The sequence below is a fragment of the Camelina sativa genome, chromosome 1 (assembly GCF_030686135.1).
Source record: "Camelina sativa cultivar CO46 ecotype springtype chromosome 1, ASM3068613v1".
NCBI classification, from domain to species: Eukaryota; Viridiplantae; Streptophyta; class Magnoliopsida; order Brassicales; family Brassicaceae; genus Camelina; species Camelina sativa.
The window spans coordinates 3666745-3683589 of NC_141880.1; the positions used below are offsets into that span (position 1 = coordinate 3666745).

General features: G+C 34.2%; 4 protein-coding genes and 1 pseudogene across 7 annotated transcripts; 3 read left to right on the top strand and 2 right to left on the bottom strand.

Moving 5' to 3' along the window:
• The first annotated feature begins 704 nt into the window (after positions 1-704).
• LOC104757222 (serine/threonine protein phosphatase 2A 57 kDa regulatory subunit B' beta isoform) lies at positions 705-4113 on the top strand. Its single transcript, XM_010479984.2, has 2 exons — positions 705-2377; positions 3470-4113. Exons 1-2 carry the CDS (start codon positions 1220-1222, stop codon positions 3803-3805), a joined length of 1494 nt encoding a protein of 497 aa, XP_010478286.1. The 5' UTR covers positions 705-1219; the 3' UTR covers positions 3806-4113.
• A 367-nt stretch (positions 4114-4480) lies between these two features.
• Positions 4481-5643, bottom strand: LOC104704049 (F-box/kelch-repeat protein At4g23580 pseudogene; annotated as a pseudogene).
• A 3292-nt stretch (positions 5644-8935) lies between these two features.
• LOC104757321 (uncharacterized) lies at positions 8936-10881 on the top strand. The gene is made up of 6 exons (XM_010480082.3): positions 8936-9276; positions 9871-9962; positions 10072-10150; positions 10254-10348; positions 10434-10529; positions 10614-10881. The coding sequence occupies exons 1-6, from the start codon at positions 9099-9101 to the stop codon at positions 10695-10697; spliced, it is 624 nt and encodes a 207-aa protein (XP_010478384.1). The 5' UTR covers positions 8936-9098; the 3' UTR covers positions 10698-10881.
• Positions 10882-11194: 313 nt separating this feature from the next.
• LOC104757414 (ras-related protein RABE1e) lies at positions 11195-13455 on the top strand. Of its 2 annotated transcripts, none has more exons than XM_087481749.1 (8): positions 11195-11568; positions 11999-12071; positions 12181-12281; positions 12437-12502; positions 12595-12692; positions 12788-12850; positions 12948-13040; positions 13133-13455. In XM_087481749.1, the coding sequence occupies exons 1-8, from the start codon at positions 11496-11498 to the stop codon at positions 13220-13222; spliced, it is 657 nt and encodes a 218-aa protein (XP_087337875.1). In that variant the 5' UTR covers positions 11195-11495; the 3' UTR covers positions 13223-13455. The 2 variants fall into 2 exon arrangements, with proteins under 2 accessions (XP_087337875.1, XP_019100944.2); XM_019245399.2 differs by having other exon boundaries at positions 11245-11568; positions 13140-13455.
• Positions 13456-14632: 1177 nt separating this feature from the next.
• On the bottom strand, positions 14633-16739 carry LOC104757566 (ras-related protein RABC2b-like). 3 transcript variants are annotated; one of them, XM_087481941.1, is made up of 7 exons: positions 16277-16739; positions 15891-15959; positions 15724-15789; positions 15501-15622; positions 15291-15419; positions 15101-15192; positions 14633-14914 (listed from the first exon to the last, which is right to left on the bottom strand). In XM_087481941.1, the coding sequence occupies exons 1-7, from the start codon at positions 16413-16415 to the stop codon at positions 14863-14865; spliced, it is 669 nt and encodes a 222-aa protein (XP_087338067.1). In that variant the 5' UTR covers positions 16416-16739; the 3' UTR covers positions 14633-14862. The 3 variants fall into 3 exon arrangements, with proteins under 3 accessions (XP_087338067.1, XP_087338116.1, XP_010478647.1); XM_087481990.1 differs by having other exon boundaries at positions 14899-14976; XM_010480345.3 differs by lacking the exon at positions 14633-14914 and having other exon boundaries at positions 14978-15192.
• Between the last annotated feature and the right edge of the window lie 106 nt (positions 16740-16845).

The window sequence follows — 16845 nt, forward strand, 5'->3', positions numbered from 1 at the left end:
ACTACTTCCACCAAGATGAAGAAACATAAGAATCATTATGAGATTTAGAAGAAAAGATGTTCAAACCCCAAAAGATAATTAGATAAGAATAAGATCATAGAGTGATAGTCCAAAATGCGGGAACATTATCTAAAACGTGAGATAACATAAAAAAAAATTAATAGGATAAAACATAATCTAAATACAGATGATAAGGAGATCATATATAATCAGTTTGCCGATTATAAGATAATCCTAAATATTTCAGGTGTTGTTGGAGGAAACCAACTGAGATGACAACAGATAAGTGAGTCAGATAGATACCGAACGCCAATAACCAGACGAACAACCAGCAAAATAGACAAAGTTAGATATGAAATCAAAGACTTCATTGTTCATATTTTAAGATTTTTTTCTTCTAAATAATATAAAATTTTAAAATCATTAAATTGTTGGTCACTAAATTCATATCCTACATCAAAAGTTTACATTTGTACTCTTCTACTTTTTTTTTCTTTTCGTGGTCTCTAAATCCGAAGTTTTAACCTAAATTTTAATGTAAAAAATATAATGTGAAGCGAAAATTATATATATATATATATATTTTTTTATATATAATGCGAAATTAGAGATGCCTTTTTTGAAAATAAGAGAGAGAGTTATAATAAACAAAAAAAAAGTGGGTAAAAATTAAATAAATAGAAATTGATAGGCACTTGAAGTGTAAATTTATATTTGTATCTATTTTAATTTAGTCCCTTTGTTCCCTTTCGGCTATCTCTCTCTTCTCTCTCTCTCGCCCTCTTCCTGATTTGATCGCCGGGAAATTTTAGCCGTCCGATCAACAATCTTATTATACTCCGAGAAAGATTTCTCCTGTCAGTCTAATGTTCTGATTTTCACCACCTCAGATCTCCGATAACATCATTCCGGTACCATTTCTCGCCTTCTTTGGCCACATCTTTATCCGCCGGATTACGAAAATGAGGAGCCTTTGATCCAATAGAGGCTTAGAGTGGAAGCCACATCTCATATCTGAAGAATTCGAATCTGAATACTCAGTGTTTTAATTCGTTCTCCGTTGCATGCTGATTCAATTCTGAGCTCCTTATTAGCTTAGGTGAAATCTCTCCTCGGCTTGGGAACTTAGGGTTTCTCTAGTTTGGTTTGGGGGAGCAAAAGTAAAAGTGTGCTTCTTTCTGAGTCCCTCCCTTATCTCTTAGTTGCGTAAGCGTAAGCCATGTTAAGGAAAATCATGAAAGGTGGGCATCGAAAGCCCTCTAAATCCGAAGCTAATGAACCTTCTAGTTATGGGATTGGTCCTCCTGGACCTGGTAGGTCAGGTCCTGGCTCCAATGTCGTTGTTAGTCACGCGTCTCGTGGTGCATTGGTTAATTCGTCTCCGTCTCCTGTGACGGCTACTCCGCCTTTGAGCTCTGTGGAGCCACTCCCTTTGTTCAGAGATGTGCCTGTTTCAGAGAGGCAAACCTTGTTCTTGAGGAAACTTCAGAATTGCTGTTTCCTGTTCGATTTCACTGACACTGTTAAGAACAACGCCAGAGAGAAGGAGATTAAGAGGCAAACGTTGTTGGAGCTGGTTGATTTTATACAGTCTGGGTCTAGTAAGATCTCTGAGTCGTGTCAGGAAGAAATGATTAAGATGATTTCTCTTAATATATTCCGGTGTCTCCCTCCAGCTTCACATGAGAATACGGGCCAAGAGCCTGCAGATCCTGAGGAAGAGGAACCTTATTTGGAACCTTCTTGGCCTCATTTGCAGCTAGTCTACGAGTTGCTACTGAGATATGTCGTTTCGACTGACACAGATACAAAGGTGGCTAAACGGTATATCGACCATTCTTTTGTGTTGAAGTTGCTTGACTTGTTTGATTCTGAGGACCCGAGAGAGAGGGAGTATTTGAAAACGATTCTTCATAGGATTTATGGCAAGTTTATGGTTCACAGGCCCTTTATTAGGAAAGCAATCAATAACATATTCTATAGGTTTGTTTATGAGACAGAGAGACACAGTGGGATTGGGGAACTCTTGGAGATTCTAGGTAGTATCATTAACGGGTTTGCGTTGCCTATGAAGGAGGAGCACAAGTTATTCTTAATCAGGGTCTTGATACCTTTGCATAAGCCAAAACCAATTGTTGTGTATCATCAGCAGTTATCTTATTGCATCGTTCAGTTTGTGGAGAAAGATTATAAGCTTGCGGATACAGTAATCAGGGGTTTATTAAAGTATTGGCCCGTGACAAACTGCGCGAAGGAGAATCTCTTCCTTGGAGAACTTGAAGAAGTTCTTGAGGCAATACAACCTGTCGAGTTCCAGCGTTGCATGGTTCCGTTATTCCAACAGATTGGTCGCTGCCTCACGAGCTCTCACTTTCAGGTTAGTGTGAGTTGGTTTTTCATTTTGATCTCGTCATGGAGGGCTCTCGTCTATGCATATCACCTTAAATAAAGAGATTTTGTTATTTACCGTTCTCTGCGCAAAAAGTCACGATATATTAAGCATATTGATACATTGTATATTCCGTGTTACGTGCTAGTGTCCTGTATTCCTATCACCTATCAAGTCTGGTCTGATTCATCCACCTGAAAAAGAATGCAACTTTAGTGCTTCGTCAAGTGTATGGTGCAAATTGTTTTTTTTTTAACTTTTTGCTTGCTTCTTTCTCCATTTCTGCCATACTGCTGAATTTCATTTCAGAAATTTTTTAGAATTATGTTGTTGGCATCATTCAGTTGATGGGGTTTTCTCATGCTGTTGATAGCTATTGCTTTGATTAAATCCATGGATCTTAGATCATTAGTCGTTTCCAACTTCATCGAGCTTAATAACTCTCTGAATGTGTTGGCACTGTTGCTTTTGCTTAATTCACGAGTCATGAAATTCGTTGCCAATACTTTTAGTCTTTTACTCAAATAAACTTTAGTGCTTTATTAAGTTTATGGTGCATGTTTTTTTATTTTTCTCCTTGCTTTGCCTCTTTCTTCATTTTTGCCATACTGTTCAATTTCATTTCACAACATTATTATAGTGATGTTGTTGGCACTGCTCTCATTATGTTGATGGGTTATCTCATGCTGTTGATAGGTACTACTCTGATTAAATCCTTGGGTTCTTCAATCATCTGCATTTTCCATGATACAGTATTTCAAACTTAATGTTCGACACTGTTGCTTTTGCTTTATTCATGAGTCATTAATTTCCGCTGCACAATGTTTTTACTTGGAGTATAGCAGGAAAAAGGAGACATGAGCATAATATTCTATGTGGTATCCATTTGTGTGATTAGACTGAAGCATGTTTGATATCCTTGGTTGTAATCACAAGTCTGATTAATTCTCACTGATTTCTAGCAAGTAGCAGTTACTCAAGTTTCGTATTATGTCTTTTTGCAATCTCTCAAAAAATTCGAGAATTCTTTTGTGGGCTTTGCCTAATTGTTTACATACATATCTCAAAAATCTGACACAGGTTGCAGAACGGGCACTGTTCTTGTGGAACAACGAGCACATTGTGGGTCTAATCGCGCAGAACCGAAGCGTGATCCTTCCAATCATATACCCTGCACTGGAGAAGAACATCCAGTCTCACTGGAACCAAGCAGTTCATGGTCTAACCACAAACATCAAGAAAATGTTCATGGAGATGGATCCTGAACTCTTTGAAGAATGCCAGAGGCAGTATGAAGAGAAGCAAGCGAAATCTAAACAAGTGGAAGAACAACGGCAATATACATGGAAGAGATTAGCAGAAGCAGCGGCGGATCGAGACAGAGCAGGAGAAGAAGATCATATGATCACTTCCTAGATTGATCAAAAAGGGTATTATTCTTTCACTTTTTTGTTTGTTTGTTCTTATTTAATCAAATCGTTTACTATTAATTTTCCTTTTTCAAACTGCGTTTTGTTTTTGTTTTGAGAAATCATGGGTTAAATTCTGATTGCTCAGAGAAGTAGAGAGAAGTGAGCTGTTTACTAGTACTAAGAATGTGTTTGTGATCTTCTGTCCTTTTTTTTTTCCCGTGGAAGGGCACTTTAAATTTTGTAAAATTTGAATTATATATACTGGATGTTTGTAGCTTGTGTTAATACTACTACTAGCCATCTCAAGTCCAATTTTAGTTGTCTTGTCACTTTTTTTCCTCCCTTTGTGTTACTAGTGTATGCAGGATTCATTTCATAATGTGGAATAAACTAGTTTCCAACAAAAGTTCTCGTAAAGGAATTTCTAATGAACTTAGTAAAGAATGTTATCTTTAGAAGAATTATACTAACTAAGATGAAGTGAAGATAGAAAAGAACAATAGTAAACTTTGCGCATTTAACTGATCAAAATAAAAACACATCTGGCTCAACGGTAAACACGTCAATAGGGAACACAAACTCAGAACATGTGCTACATGATTAATTATGACATATTCATCGAAGTGTAACAGCAACGCTGAATGGTTCAATGTTCACATGATTAATTATGACATTTTTATCAAAGTGTAACAGCAAGAAAATGTGCTACATCATACACATCTGGCTCGGTGGTTGCATACACAACGTCATACCACTCAAGTGTTCCGCAAATATTCCCTTGGTGTTTTTCAAGCGCAATTATCCCACAATAAACTACTTTCCCGTGAAGGTGGTACTCATTAACGGGCACATTTTCTTCCCACAAAACCGCCAACTTTCCACCATAATCCGCCACTTTGGCATCAACACAACGATAGTCCGGCGATAACATTTTTGCCAAACCGTTCAATCCCTTTACATATGTCCAACCTTTTTTTTCCGGGTTGTACGAATTGATCATCCCGTGACAATAACAGTATAACACGTTCTCTATCACACAATAAGATGATGATGAGATATTAGATGATGAGCACCACCATCCCCTGTTCATACCTAAGTCTGCCGCTCTCCATCTACCTTTATTCAGCTTGTAAGTCACAGGTCGCTCAAAACACTTCACATAGACATTTCCATCACACCCTACGCTTTGATACCTAAAACCGCTACATATTTTCTCGCCAGGACTTGAAGACGAACCAAACTCCCAAGTTTTATGCACTGTGACGAATACCTCCACCCAGTGAGTTGTATCGAGAACATTGGAGCCTCCTATCACATATATTTTTCCATCAAGGACGCAAGCAGAAGGGGACTCTCGTGCGACACGCATGCTTGGGGCCTCATGCCATGTGTGAGAACGACAGTCCATGACCATGATGCTAGCAGATGATGCATTATCATCTTTTATGAATCCGCCAATAGCGTAAATATTAGAGCCAACCCTTGCAAAATCTGACTGGTACGTACAAGGAGAATTGGGGGATGTAACTGGGATCAAAATTTTCTTAGAACTATTTGGTATCTGGCAGAGAGTGAACCATTGTTGTGGGCTCTTGTAGCTAGGGATTGTTAAGCACACATAGAGACAACTCTCAGTTTGGCCTAAGAGGCTTCGGATTTGGTAAAGCTCAGTTGAAGCAAGGATAGAGCGGAATCTATGGGAAACTAAGGAGATACTGGGATAGTACAATCTCGAAACCCGGGCTAAGCAGTTTAATACCAAATCATTAGGAAGCATCATCAACATCATTGGCACTTCTCCGTCGTTCATGGTTATGGATCGCCTCTTAAGGTTTATGGTTGCCCTTTTTTTCTTTTTCTTTTGATGATGAATTGGTAAATTTCATTAATATGAAGATGGTTCGTTATTTTATCTTACAAAAGTTTGCTTATATCCACCGCCCCCAAAGAAAATAAAAATAAAAACTGAAAATTCAAAGATTTTATAGGTCGGTTGCCTTTAGGAAAATTTCTTCATCATGTGATTTAGATAACAACTAAAAGATTTAACCTAAACTATATTTACTTCTTTTCTTCCTCTGAAAAGTCAAACTCTAATTATTATCCTTCGATTTTAGACCGGCTTAACCACGGGATGGTTATTATGGTTATGGTTTATGAACCACTGACCCATTTTTAAATTAACCAGGTCAAATGTAATCTAAAAAAAATTGATGGAGAAATATGTTTTTTTCTTAATAACAATTACGGAAATTAAAAAATTTACCCAGATCATGTGACCTCCCTAACTTGTAACTAGGTCCGCCCATGACTTTAGCTGATTAATAAACGCTTAAACAATTTTGGTTAAAACGGTTATGAGTTATATATGATTATAGTTATATGATGTTACGATATTACTTGATAATTAAGTACTATCTCACGGAAAACCGCGGGTTAAATTTTTTTTTATGAGAATTTGTAATAATTTATTTTGTTATTATATTATTATTTATAATGGTTTGTGATTAAAAATTTGTTACTTATATTATAATTTTTGTATTTTAAATTTTTTATTGAAAACCTGTCAATAAAACATTTGCATGTAATGAATAAAATTATTTAAACTTTTATCAGTTAAACGATATCTTTGCTATAGTTGTGAAGTAAGTAAAAATATATAACTACCGTGTAAAAAAGAAATCTTATCTGTTAGTTTTTTAATTACAAATTAGTTTTGATTCTAATAATTTTTTTAACTTTTCTACAATTTATTTTATTTAATGTGTCCTTAATTTTCGTTTTTTTAATTAGAAATATTTTTTTAATTAATTATTTAATCTTAATTAAGTTTTTCTAATAGCAATTAAATTTAATTTTTTACACATTTTAAGGTTAGTTTTATATTTGTACTTCTCAATTAATATAGTAAATAAATAGTTATATTTCATATTTCATATTTATATTAAATAAATAGTTATTATTATATTTGATCATGTTTTAAAAAAAATTACGGTTTGATTATTAATATATTTTCCACGAATTTTTGTTCAAAAATATTGGCACAAAAATGTTAGATACATATTATTACCAGTTGTTTTTGTTTCCTCGAGAACGTACCATGCATTCTTTGATGAATCAGATTTGAGAAGCACATGTATAGAAGTGGTTGTGAGGTGATTTCACGATCTCAGTTGGAAGATTCTACTGTCGTCTATGAAGCTACGAATATTGCTACGAATATTCATGCATATCTTGTTTGCCATGTGATAGCTAGAAAGAGGCAATTTTGCCACAATATGTAATTGTTGTAATTTTTTTTATGAAATATAAAAATTTTACATTTTGTTTTGCTGTACAATTAAATGGGTTAAAATTAATAAAATAAAATCTAAAAACTAATATACTAATGTTTTCATCAAATACAGTAACCAAAAATTCATTCCTGTCAGTTCATTTTTCTAACTTTTTGTTTTTAACTGTCCTTTATGACTACATGCATTAAAATTTTATAATACAAAACTTAAGTAAAATTGTACTAGTATTCTCATTCAAAAATTTATTCTTATGAAATTGATTTTTTGGCATCAGAAATTTTTTCTGCCAAAAATTAAATGATCTTGTAAATAATTAAAACATCTAAAACAATACAAATTTCATAAAGAAAAAAAAATACCCTACTATCGAAGATTTCTAAAACGCAAAGTTGTTGGTTTCTGCAATCGGATCGAGTAAAAAATATTTATAAAATCAAACAACTAATATATTACAAATTAAAAGTAAACAACAATTAATATAGAACCTTATCATTAAACCATCTTTGATCGTCTTTGTAAAAAGTATTACACATTTGATAGAATTTTTTTTGTCTTAAGGATTGGATGTTATATGTACAATTTCGTATATCACAAACTGTGTATCTTGTCAAATAACATTTGTTATTATTTTTTTTGGTATGAAATAGGAGACAATGTCCCCTATGTTTTATTAGAAGAAAAAGAAAAGAAATTACAACCGAAAATTACGTGGGATCGAAGATCCATTAACATCCTTAACATTTGTTATTATTACCCAACTCAAGTTAATAACACTTTTTTATATTTATTCTTGTAATTGTTGTTTTTAAAAGAATTATGAAATTTTACATTCTATTTTGCTGTACAATTTAATGGGTTAAAATTAATAAAATAAAATCTAAAAAATAATATACTAATATTTTCATCAAATACCAAAAACTAATTTCTATCCGTTCATCAGCAGTTATCTTATTGACCTAACCTGACAGAAGAACATCAATTTAACTAAAAATATATAAATTTTAAAAAAAAAACGTAACTAAAAATACGATATTTTAAAGTAAAAGTGATTTTTTAACATGCAATTATAAATAATAATTTTAAAAACCATTATAGTTAAATTACAGTTATTGTATATACTAATTTTGTAAAAAAAACAAGAGAAAACCTAAGATTTAATTGAGGAACAATATTTGGGTTCACCCCAGGGGTGAACCTCTCCATTCACCTCCTTGTAAAATAAGGAAATAAAATATGTATATATTATTATAAAATTAAAAATTTAAACCATTTTTTTATAAACCCAAACCGACATATAATTTTATTCTAATTGTAAAATCTAAACCCTAACCATCTCATTTGTAAACCCAAACCGACATATAATTTCGTTGTAATTATAAAATCTAAACCCTAACCATCTCATTTGTAAACCCAAACCGACATATAATTTCGTTCTAATTATAAAATCTAAACCCTAATCACCTCATTTGTAAATTCAAACCGACATATAATTTTGTTTTAATTGTAAAATCTAAACCCTAATCACCTCATTTGTAAACCCAAACCGACATATAATTTTGTTTTAATTATAAAATCTAAACCCTAAAAAAAAATTATTTGTAAACTCAAACCGACATATAATTTTGTTTTAATTGTAAAATTTAAATCCTAAACAATTTATTTGTAAACTCAAATCGATACACAATTTTGTTCAAATTGTAAAATCTAAACCAAGCCAATATTTAATTTTACTTAATTAAAAGTACACAGAATTTTAATTGGTTTTGTTTTTTTTTTTTAATTTTAATCTATTTTTAAAATGAGATAGTGTTTAGAAGATTTTGATTGGTTAAAAAGGAGGAAGTGAACAAATAATCTAGTGCTGAATCTAAGTATTTTTTTTTATTTGAGTGTGCAGCTTATTGAACGGCGGCGATTAGTTGTTAAAAAGAAGTTTATTCTACGGCGGTGGAGAAAATATAAGAGAGAGAGAGAAAGGGAGAGGTTGACTGAACTACTACAATGGCTGTTCCAAGAGAAGGCAATGGTTTGATGGAAGAAGAAGTTGTTGACGGAGATAACGCTCTCTTTGAGGAAAACGGTGTTGACTACGACAACGATCCCGAGCTTCCCTCTCACCTCCGTGACTTGGCCGCCGCTGCTCAATCCGGTGACGTTTCCGCCTTGCGCACTGCCATCGGTACTTCCTTACCTCTTCTCTCTCTTTCTGCTTTTAACAGATTCCTTCCTCAGAGTTCGCGGAGAAACCCTACGATTAGTTGAACTGCAATTTCAATTTCATCCTCAGAGTTGCGTAATTGCTTAATTAGCTGGTCAGATGACGTAAAGCCTCAAACTTTTAGTGGAACCACTAAAATATTTGCCATCTTTAAAACCAAAGCCTTCTGAAAAAGTATAGTTTTCTCACTATCGTTGCAGAAGATACCTCTAGTCTTTTTATCTTTGTCTCATCGTTCTTCTCCTCCTCTTAAGACACCTACCTTAAAGGCTTTATCTTCCATTTGACCCCCATCTTTAGATTCACTGGTTTGTTGTTTGCTCAATTTAGTTAGTTTCAGTTAGGAAGGATAGGAGAAAACTGTAATTCATGCCTATGTGTGTTCCTGTCTATCTTTGTTTTGTTTGTTGCTTGAGGGTGCGATGGGACCTGACTTCTTATTAATTGATGAATTTCTGGCAGAAGTAATTTTATCAGATTCATGTGTGCACTTTTTACTTCCTTTGATGATATTGTTTAGAGTCAATGATGTTCCTTTTTCTGAATTTGATATAGACAATTTGAATGGGAGAGTCGATGAGCCTCTTGAGGATAATGACTCGGCACTTCACTTGGCGTGTTTATATGGTCACCTACCTTGTGTTCAGGTTGTTTTAACTTTTGCTGTTCTTTGCTTTGTCATTTCTCACTGACTTTGATAGCTAATATATGTTTGTAAAAACCCATTAATTGTCTACTGATATTATCTTACCGCAGCTACTCCTAGAAAGAGGAGCGAATATGGAGGTCAAAGATGAAGATGAGGCAATTCCTCTACATGATGCTTGTGCTGGAGGTAAAGTTGGTCGTGGCCCTACCATTCGTTTTGGTATTTCTGTCTCACGGAATGGTTACATTCTATGGCTTATCGTTCTTTCTGTTTGACTTGAGCTCCACAGGATACTTACAAATAGTACAGCTTCTTTTTAGCCGAGCTAATGGTCCCGAATGTGTGAAGAGAATGATCGAAACAGCTGATATAGAAGGTGACACTGTAAGTAGTCTCCATCTCCAAGTGTCGTATTCTGTCTTTCTCTTTCGATATTGTGATTCCTGACAATCTGTTTCTTTGGTGACAGCCTCTGCATCATGCAGCAAGAGGCGAACATGTTGATGTGGTTAGATTTTTGCTGGGTTCTGGGGCTTCACCAAGGACAGAAAACTCATATGGGAAGGTAAACATTTGAAAACACTTTCATCTTTGGCTTTTGAAGGTATGTATGATTTAGCTGTATAATAACTAGGTTATGAATATGCAGACAGCAGGTGAATTAGCTGATATAAACACTGATGCAAGGAGGATCCTCGAAGAAGCTATAAACAACTCAACAATATCTCAGTGATACTGCAAATCTGCAAAATCTATCTGCCTTTTTTGGCGAGTCAGTGAAGTATTAGGGAAGTGACATTTTTTTTTATTGGGTTTAACTCGTCTTAATCCTATACTTTTTGGTAGTTTTATTTACATACAAAGGTTTCAATCTGATGATACCAATGAATGAAGAAGGTTCGTGTCTGTTTTAATCATGGAATTATGATCAGATTGCTCCAACGTATAATCGTATACATACAGAGCAAGACAATGGTCTTTAGCACTTCAAGCATAACCTCCTTAAGTTTTGCTACCCTGCATCTTCTAATTCCTTATACTTAACCCCATAACTTTCTACATGTCAATAAAACATACCACAACGTTTATTTATTTCATTGATTTTGTATTACTCACCGGTAAAAGATGCTTTTAACATATCGTGGAAGAAGAAATGATTTTTGTAAGAAACTGTGATTAATTTAAAACGTCTAAAACAATTATATCAAGACAGCAAGAAGGAAATTGAGCGATTTAATAAGTTGTGTGGATTTAAGTGTGAATAATTGAGAAACAAAGACGAAAAGAGCAAATAAGTAATAAAATATGATCGACCAATGAGCAGCTTCGAACTTGTTCATAGAGCAGCGCAGCAGAGCCAGTGAAAGAAACGCCTTTATTTTTTTGCTTTTCTCTTTGGCTGTGGGTGTGTCTTCTCCAGGAAAATTTCTTTCTCCGGCGAGAAGAGATTTTCCAGGGGGAGGAAAAAACAGAGCTCGGTGGTTACTTTTAGTTTCTGTTGAGAAAGAAGTGATTACTATTATCTTCTCTGATGGCAGTTGCACCGGCAAGAGCTCGTTCGGACTATGATTACCTCATAAAGCTCCTCCTCATCGGCGATAGCGGTAACTATAATACATTTTCTCTCTTTATCAGTAATTGAACAAACTAGCTTTTCATATGAGAATCCTCTTTCCTGCCTGTTTTTGCCGATTTCTGAATTAGGGTTTTTGATTTTGAATCATTTTTAATCTTTTGTTTTGCGGATTATTTAATTGACAGAGTATAGATGAAGAAAGCTATATACAGTACAGTCTCTGTAGAACTTTAAAATATCGATGTAGGTCAGTTTTGGAAGATTTAGCTCAATTGGAAATTTTTAGTATCAAAGTCTTATATACTTAAGATTGTGAACAACTAAGGAAACTTTGTTTTTGTAACTTGAGTATACAAGTAGTTCAGATAACGTTGCAGCAGAAGTCATCAGTTGCTATGTTAAATTTTATAGTGCTAACAATTTCAGTTCTTTTCATTTCGTGCTTATGTGTTGTGTAGGTGTGGGGAAAAGTTGCTTGTTACTGCGTTTCTCTGATGATACTTTTACCACCAGTTTCATTACTACCATTGGGTATCTCTTTCTTTCTTTTGGCTGGATTTTTCTTGTGTTTTTATATCTTGAAGATAGTTGAAAACCTCTGTCTAAAAGCTCCTTTTTTTTTCTTTGTTATCTTCTCCAGAATCGACTTCAAGATAAGGACAGTCGAACTTGATGGCAAGCGTATCAAATTGCAGATATGGGACACTGCTGGACAAGAACGTTTTAGAACTATAACCACAGGTCAAACTTCTTCTCTCGGCTCTTTTTTAAGTGAAAACCACTCTTTATGTTTTGTGTAGATGATTACTCCCAAGTCTATTTATTTACTTTCTTTCTTGTTAGTAACGTTCAGATGCCATATCTTTGAAACTCTTTCATCCATTTTTCTCTTGCAGCATATTACAGAGGAGCTATGGGTATATTACTCGTCTATGATGTAACAGATGAGTCATCCTTCAACAGTAAGTCTCTGGCTTTTCTTTGTATTAATAACTATATTTTACAATAACTTAAAAAACTCACTTTTGGGAACTAACAATAATTGTTTCTTCAGACATTAGGAACTGGATGAAGAACATTGAGCAGCATGCGTCCGATAGTGTCAACAAAATATTGGTTGGTAACAAAGCCGACATGGACGAAAGCAAAAGGGTAATTTTGCTGTGTACTCTCTCTCTGTTCACAATCTTGACCATGTTTTGGCTACATTTCGTCATAGTATACTGATGCTGCACCTTCTTCTACAGGCTGTCCCAACATCAAAGGGACAAGCTCTGGCTGATGAGTATGGAATCAAATTCTTTGAGACGGTGAGCTGGAAAAATTTATAACATGTTTGTTTTCTCATTCAAATGTATGTTCTGATATTTCATTTTCTTAAACCGATGTGATTGGAAACTGTTGCAGAGTGCAAAAACAAACCACAATGTCGAGCAGGTTTTCCTTTCTATTGCGAAAGACATAAAGCAGAGACTCACAGAAAGCGATACAAAAGCCGAGGTAAAGAAGCACGTGTGAATCTACACTACTTACTTGATACTCGGGGTTATGAAACTCTATATATTGCTGAGGCTATCTTTGTCGATTTGCAGCCCCAAGGGATCAAGATCACTAAACAAGACGCTAACAAAGCCTCATCGTCTTCTACAACTGAGAAACCAGCTTGCTGCAGTTATGTTTAGAAGATCCATCCATGGACCTGTTTCTAATCTCTTAACGTCTTTAATCTTCTTTGCATCATTCAAGAGATCGTGTTCGTATTAGTAGCCTAGTAGGAGGAGAGACTTAATTGATGGCCTGTGTGATCTTATGTCTATTTTGCTATCTCCATGGCCAAACACTGTACTGGAAATGTTAGACAATGTTTAAGGGGCGTGTAAACTTTGAATTAATGCCAGATGTTGTGTGTAAGCTAGGCTTCGGTTCCAAAAGCTCGAAATTGGAGATTTATTTTTTTTTTCAATTCATTTGAGGGTGTTTTCTGATCAAATTAAACTGTAGACCAAAAGTAGAACTCGAGACAAGAGTCTGTGACTGCCTATTTGTTAATATACTATATATTCACCCGCTGTCCGCCGGTCTATATTTTTTCAAAAAAAAATATATATATAATTTATTGATTACATTACATATTTTTTATTAAAAAAAAATATTGATTATATTACATATATATATATATTGATTATGGTTTGAATTTGTTGAATGTACTATAATTATTTAGTGTATTATTTCTATTGACTATACATGTTGTGGTTTATCTATATATATTCTTATTGTTTTAAAAATTTTAGTTAGTAAACAAATATACTATTTTGTATTATATTATAATTTGACTTCGCATTTTTTGTTTTGTTTCTATATTGGTTGACATGCAATCGGATTTTACTTTTTTTTTTTTAATTAACCTTATGTATTAACTATATTTACAGTTGAATCTTGATAATAAATAATTCCGAAATAGGATTTAAGGGAAAACAATTACATTATTTATTTAAAGAAATTGATGTGATGAAACAGACTAAAGTTAGTTAATTATTACCAAATGAAAAAAAAAATAGGAAGTCTTTTGAAGATGTTAGTTTAGAGAGGTGATTTTTAAAACAAAAACAAGAAAGTAATTAGAGAAAAGGAAGAAAGAAAAAAACAAAACAAAGCTTGATGACGTAAATTAAGAATTGTGTAGATTCATAATTTTTTAAATTTTAAACAATTACAATATATATATATATATATCTGTAAATTAAGAATTATTAATTTAAATTATAAACTAAAATAATAATTTATAGATAAATTAATAAGTGGAAGCCCCCTTACCCCAGTGGTTGGCTAAGGGTTCATCTCCTCTTCTACACCAAGAGGTCTGCTCTGGGATTCGAGCCTGTCTTAACCAACCGAGTATGACAACGACTACTCCTCCGACCACTAAAGAGACGAAATCATCCATGAAAATATAGTGATTTTCATCTTGTTACTAACTTCACGCCTAAGTAACAAATGTTCATGGAAATGCCCTTGTTTTTTTTTTACACCCCACCAAACATGGTTTTCCATATGGTGCAAATAATTACTTCAAAAGAAGTATAACAATCTGGTTTTGGTTAATCAACGAAACTGAACCACTTGGCTTTAACCATAATACTTCATTTACCCCCTCCAGATATGCCTTTGTTGTTAAAACCGGACATTACACAACCCTTCTCCTCACCTTCAAATAAAATGGAAGCAAACAAACACTCTGTTCTTTCTAAAAGCTCTTCTCCTTCTCTATTTCACTGTATGCTTCAGACCCCCAATCCGATCCAAGACTTCTGTATACTAAAACCTATGACATATCCTCATCAGTCATCATGACGATTACTTGTCCGCCAATCTCCCTTGCGGAAGTCATCATTAAGTTTTTATAATGAGGTTAATAAACTTATTAACGCAATCTCAGCTGAGGCAAGAAGGAGAAAAATCTAAGGAATTGATAATTTACAAAAAGAAAAAAAAAAGCCAAGCTTCTTGAGAAATTTACACACAAAAGAGGCTACTTAAAACCATCTGATTATATGACTCACGAGCTGCAACAGCGGCCTTGATGAGCTCGGTAATCCGGTTTTCTCTTCACAGAGCTTGATCCTTCTTCCAAAAGACTAGGTACCTCCATTATCTGTTTCATTTTGCAACTCTCCTATTATTTACTTTCCTCAGTTTTAACCGGATTTCGAAAATGTGAAAAGGGATCATCAAGGTTCTTTCTAATATTACCTTCAAAGCAAGCTCTTCGAAGCATTGGTTCACGTTTTCTCTGGTTCTTGCGCTACATTCATGAAACAAACACTTGAGTTCTTTCGCTAGAGTCATTCCTTCTTCCCGGCTAACCTTCCTCTCAGAATCCTGCAACGACAATTGTCAGTAAAACCAAGCTCAAGTTGATTTGATTAACAAGTACATGTTACTACTACTAATACTACTCACTCTATCAACTTTGTTGCCAACGAGCATCTTAATGCAGTCATGGTTAGTTGAGTATAGCTCAATCTCTTTAGCCCAAACATCTGCTAAGTTCAAAAATGTCTCTCTTTTCGTCACATCATAAACTGCCACATCACCAAGAAAACCAAGAAAAAGTATTACTACAAGTCTTGGGGAATTTTTTACAAAAACAGCTGCCGGCAGTTTTATGAACATATCATATTACCGAGAATGATTCCTTGGGAGCCTCTGAAATAAGAACTTGTCAATGTCCTGAACTTTTCTTGTCCAGCTACACAAATACAAAACCAAATGAGTTTTGTGGTCACTAAACTACACTTTCCCAAAAACTCGAACTGCTCTTATTGCTATTTCTGGTAGGATTCAACTTACCAGTGTCCCAGATTGTAAGTTTCAGCCTTTTACCTCTTACTTTCATCTGTTTGATCTTAAAATCAACACCTACAATGTTATATACTGATCAGACCAGGCAGATATAGAAAAGACTTAGCTTCAAGTTTCAATTTGTAATTTATCAGACAAGGTCACAACAATAAATCATCTTTTCTCAGTTCATTATCCAAGGAAACAACTAGAAAATAACCAAGAAAGAAGACTCCAAGTCTCAACTTCAGTTGACTTTCATTTGAAATTTTGACCAGACAATGTCACAATGGTCAAGCTCACAAAGACGCAAACTATAAGCGCCAGTCTTCCAATGCAAAAACAAATGTTGAGAGACAAACTCAGTTAAATTTTGTTCCGGGAGAGAAAATAACCAATGGTGGGAGCAAGATCTTCGACAGAGCTGGAAATGAAGCTGAGAAGCAAGCTACTTTTACCAACACCAGAATCTCCAATCAACAAGATCTTGAAGGATAGATCATATCCACCACTTTGCCCTGAAGAAGATCCCATTCTTTTTCACTCTAAAACCCTCGATCTAATACTACAGTAGAGAACCCCCCAAACAACAAACCTAAAAGAGATCAAATCAAATTAAACCTAACAAACAAACAAAAAAGGTGATTTTTTTTTGTTTGTAAAGAATGAATCGAAAGGAGAAAACTTTTCATGTGCAGAGAAAGCTATGGTTCATACAAAATTATGAATTCATAAAGAAGAAACTTTAATTCTTTACAGAGCAGAAAAAAAAATATAAATGGAAAACGTCTATGAAAAAATGGAACAAAAATACAAAATAAAACGTTAAATTCTTTGCTTCTTCGTCTTTCTTTCTCCGACATTTCGGTTCACGACACGTATGAGTTACTGTTTCAACGTTTCTTCCAAATCCCTTTCTTGTATCCACGTGTTTGTTGCTTGCTCACCTTTTTTTCTTGCTTTT

Coding starts and splice junctions, on each gene's coding strand:
- LOC104757321 (XM_010480082.3), top strand. CDS start 9,099: ATGGCTGTTCCAAGAGAAGGCAATGGTTTGATGGAAGAAGAAGTTGTT. Junction 10,151..10,253: donor ACATGATGCTTGTGCTGGAG/GTAAAGTTGGTC, acceptor TGAGCTCCACAG/GATACTTACAAATAGTACAG. Junction 10,530..10,613: donor CAGAAAACTCATATGGGAAG/GTAAACATTTGA, acceptor ATGAATATGCAG/ACAGCAGGTGAATTAGCTGA.
- LOC104757566 (XM_087481941.1), bottom strand. CDS start 16,415: ATGGGATCTTCTTCAGGGCAAAGTGGTGGATATGATCTATCCTTCAAG. Junction 15,960..16,276: donor AGATCTTGCTCCCACCATTG/GTTATTTTCTCT, acceptor ATAACATTGTAG/GTGTTGATTTTAAGATCAAA. Junction 15,420..15,500: donor TTGGCAACAAAGTTGATAGA/GTGAGTAGTATT, acceptor TTGTCGTTGCAG/GATTCTGAGAGGAAGGTTAG.
- LOC104757414 (XM_019245399.2), top strand. CDS start 11,496: ATGGCAGTTGCACCGGCAAGAGCTCGTTCGGACTATGATTACCTCATA. Junction 12,072..12,180: donor AGTTTCATTACTACCATTGG/GTATCTCTTTCT, acceptor TATCTTCTCCAG/AATCGACTTCAAGATAAGGA. Junction 12,693..12,787: donor ACATGGACGAAAGCAAAAGG/GTAATTTTGCTG, acceptor CTTCTTCTACAG/GCTGTCCCAACATCAAAGGG.
- LOC104757222 (XM_010479984.2), top strand. CDS start 1,220: ATGTTAAGGAAAATCATGAAAGGTGGGCATCGAAAGCCCTCTAAATCC. Junction 2,378..3,469: donor TCACGAGCTCTCACTTTCAG/GTTAGTGTGAGT, acceptor AATCTGACACAG/GTTGCAGAACGGGCACTGTT.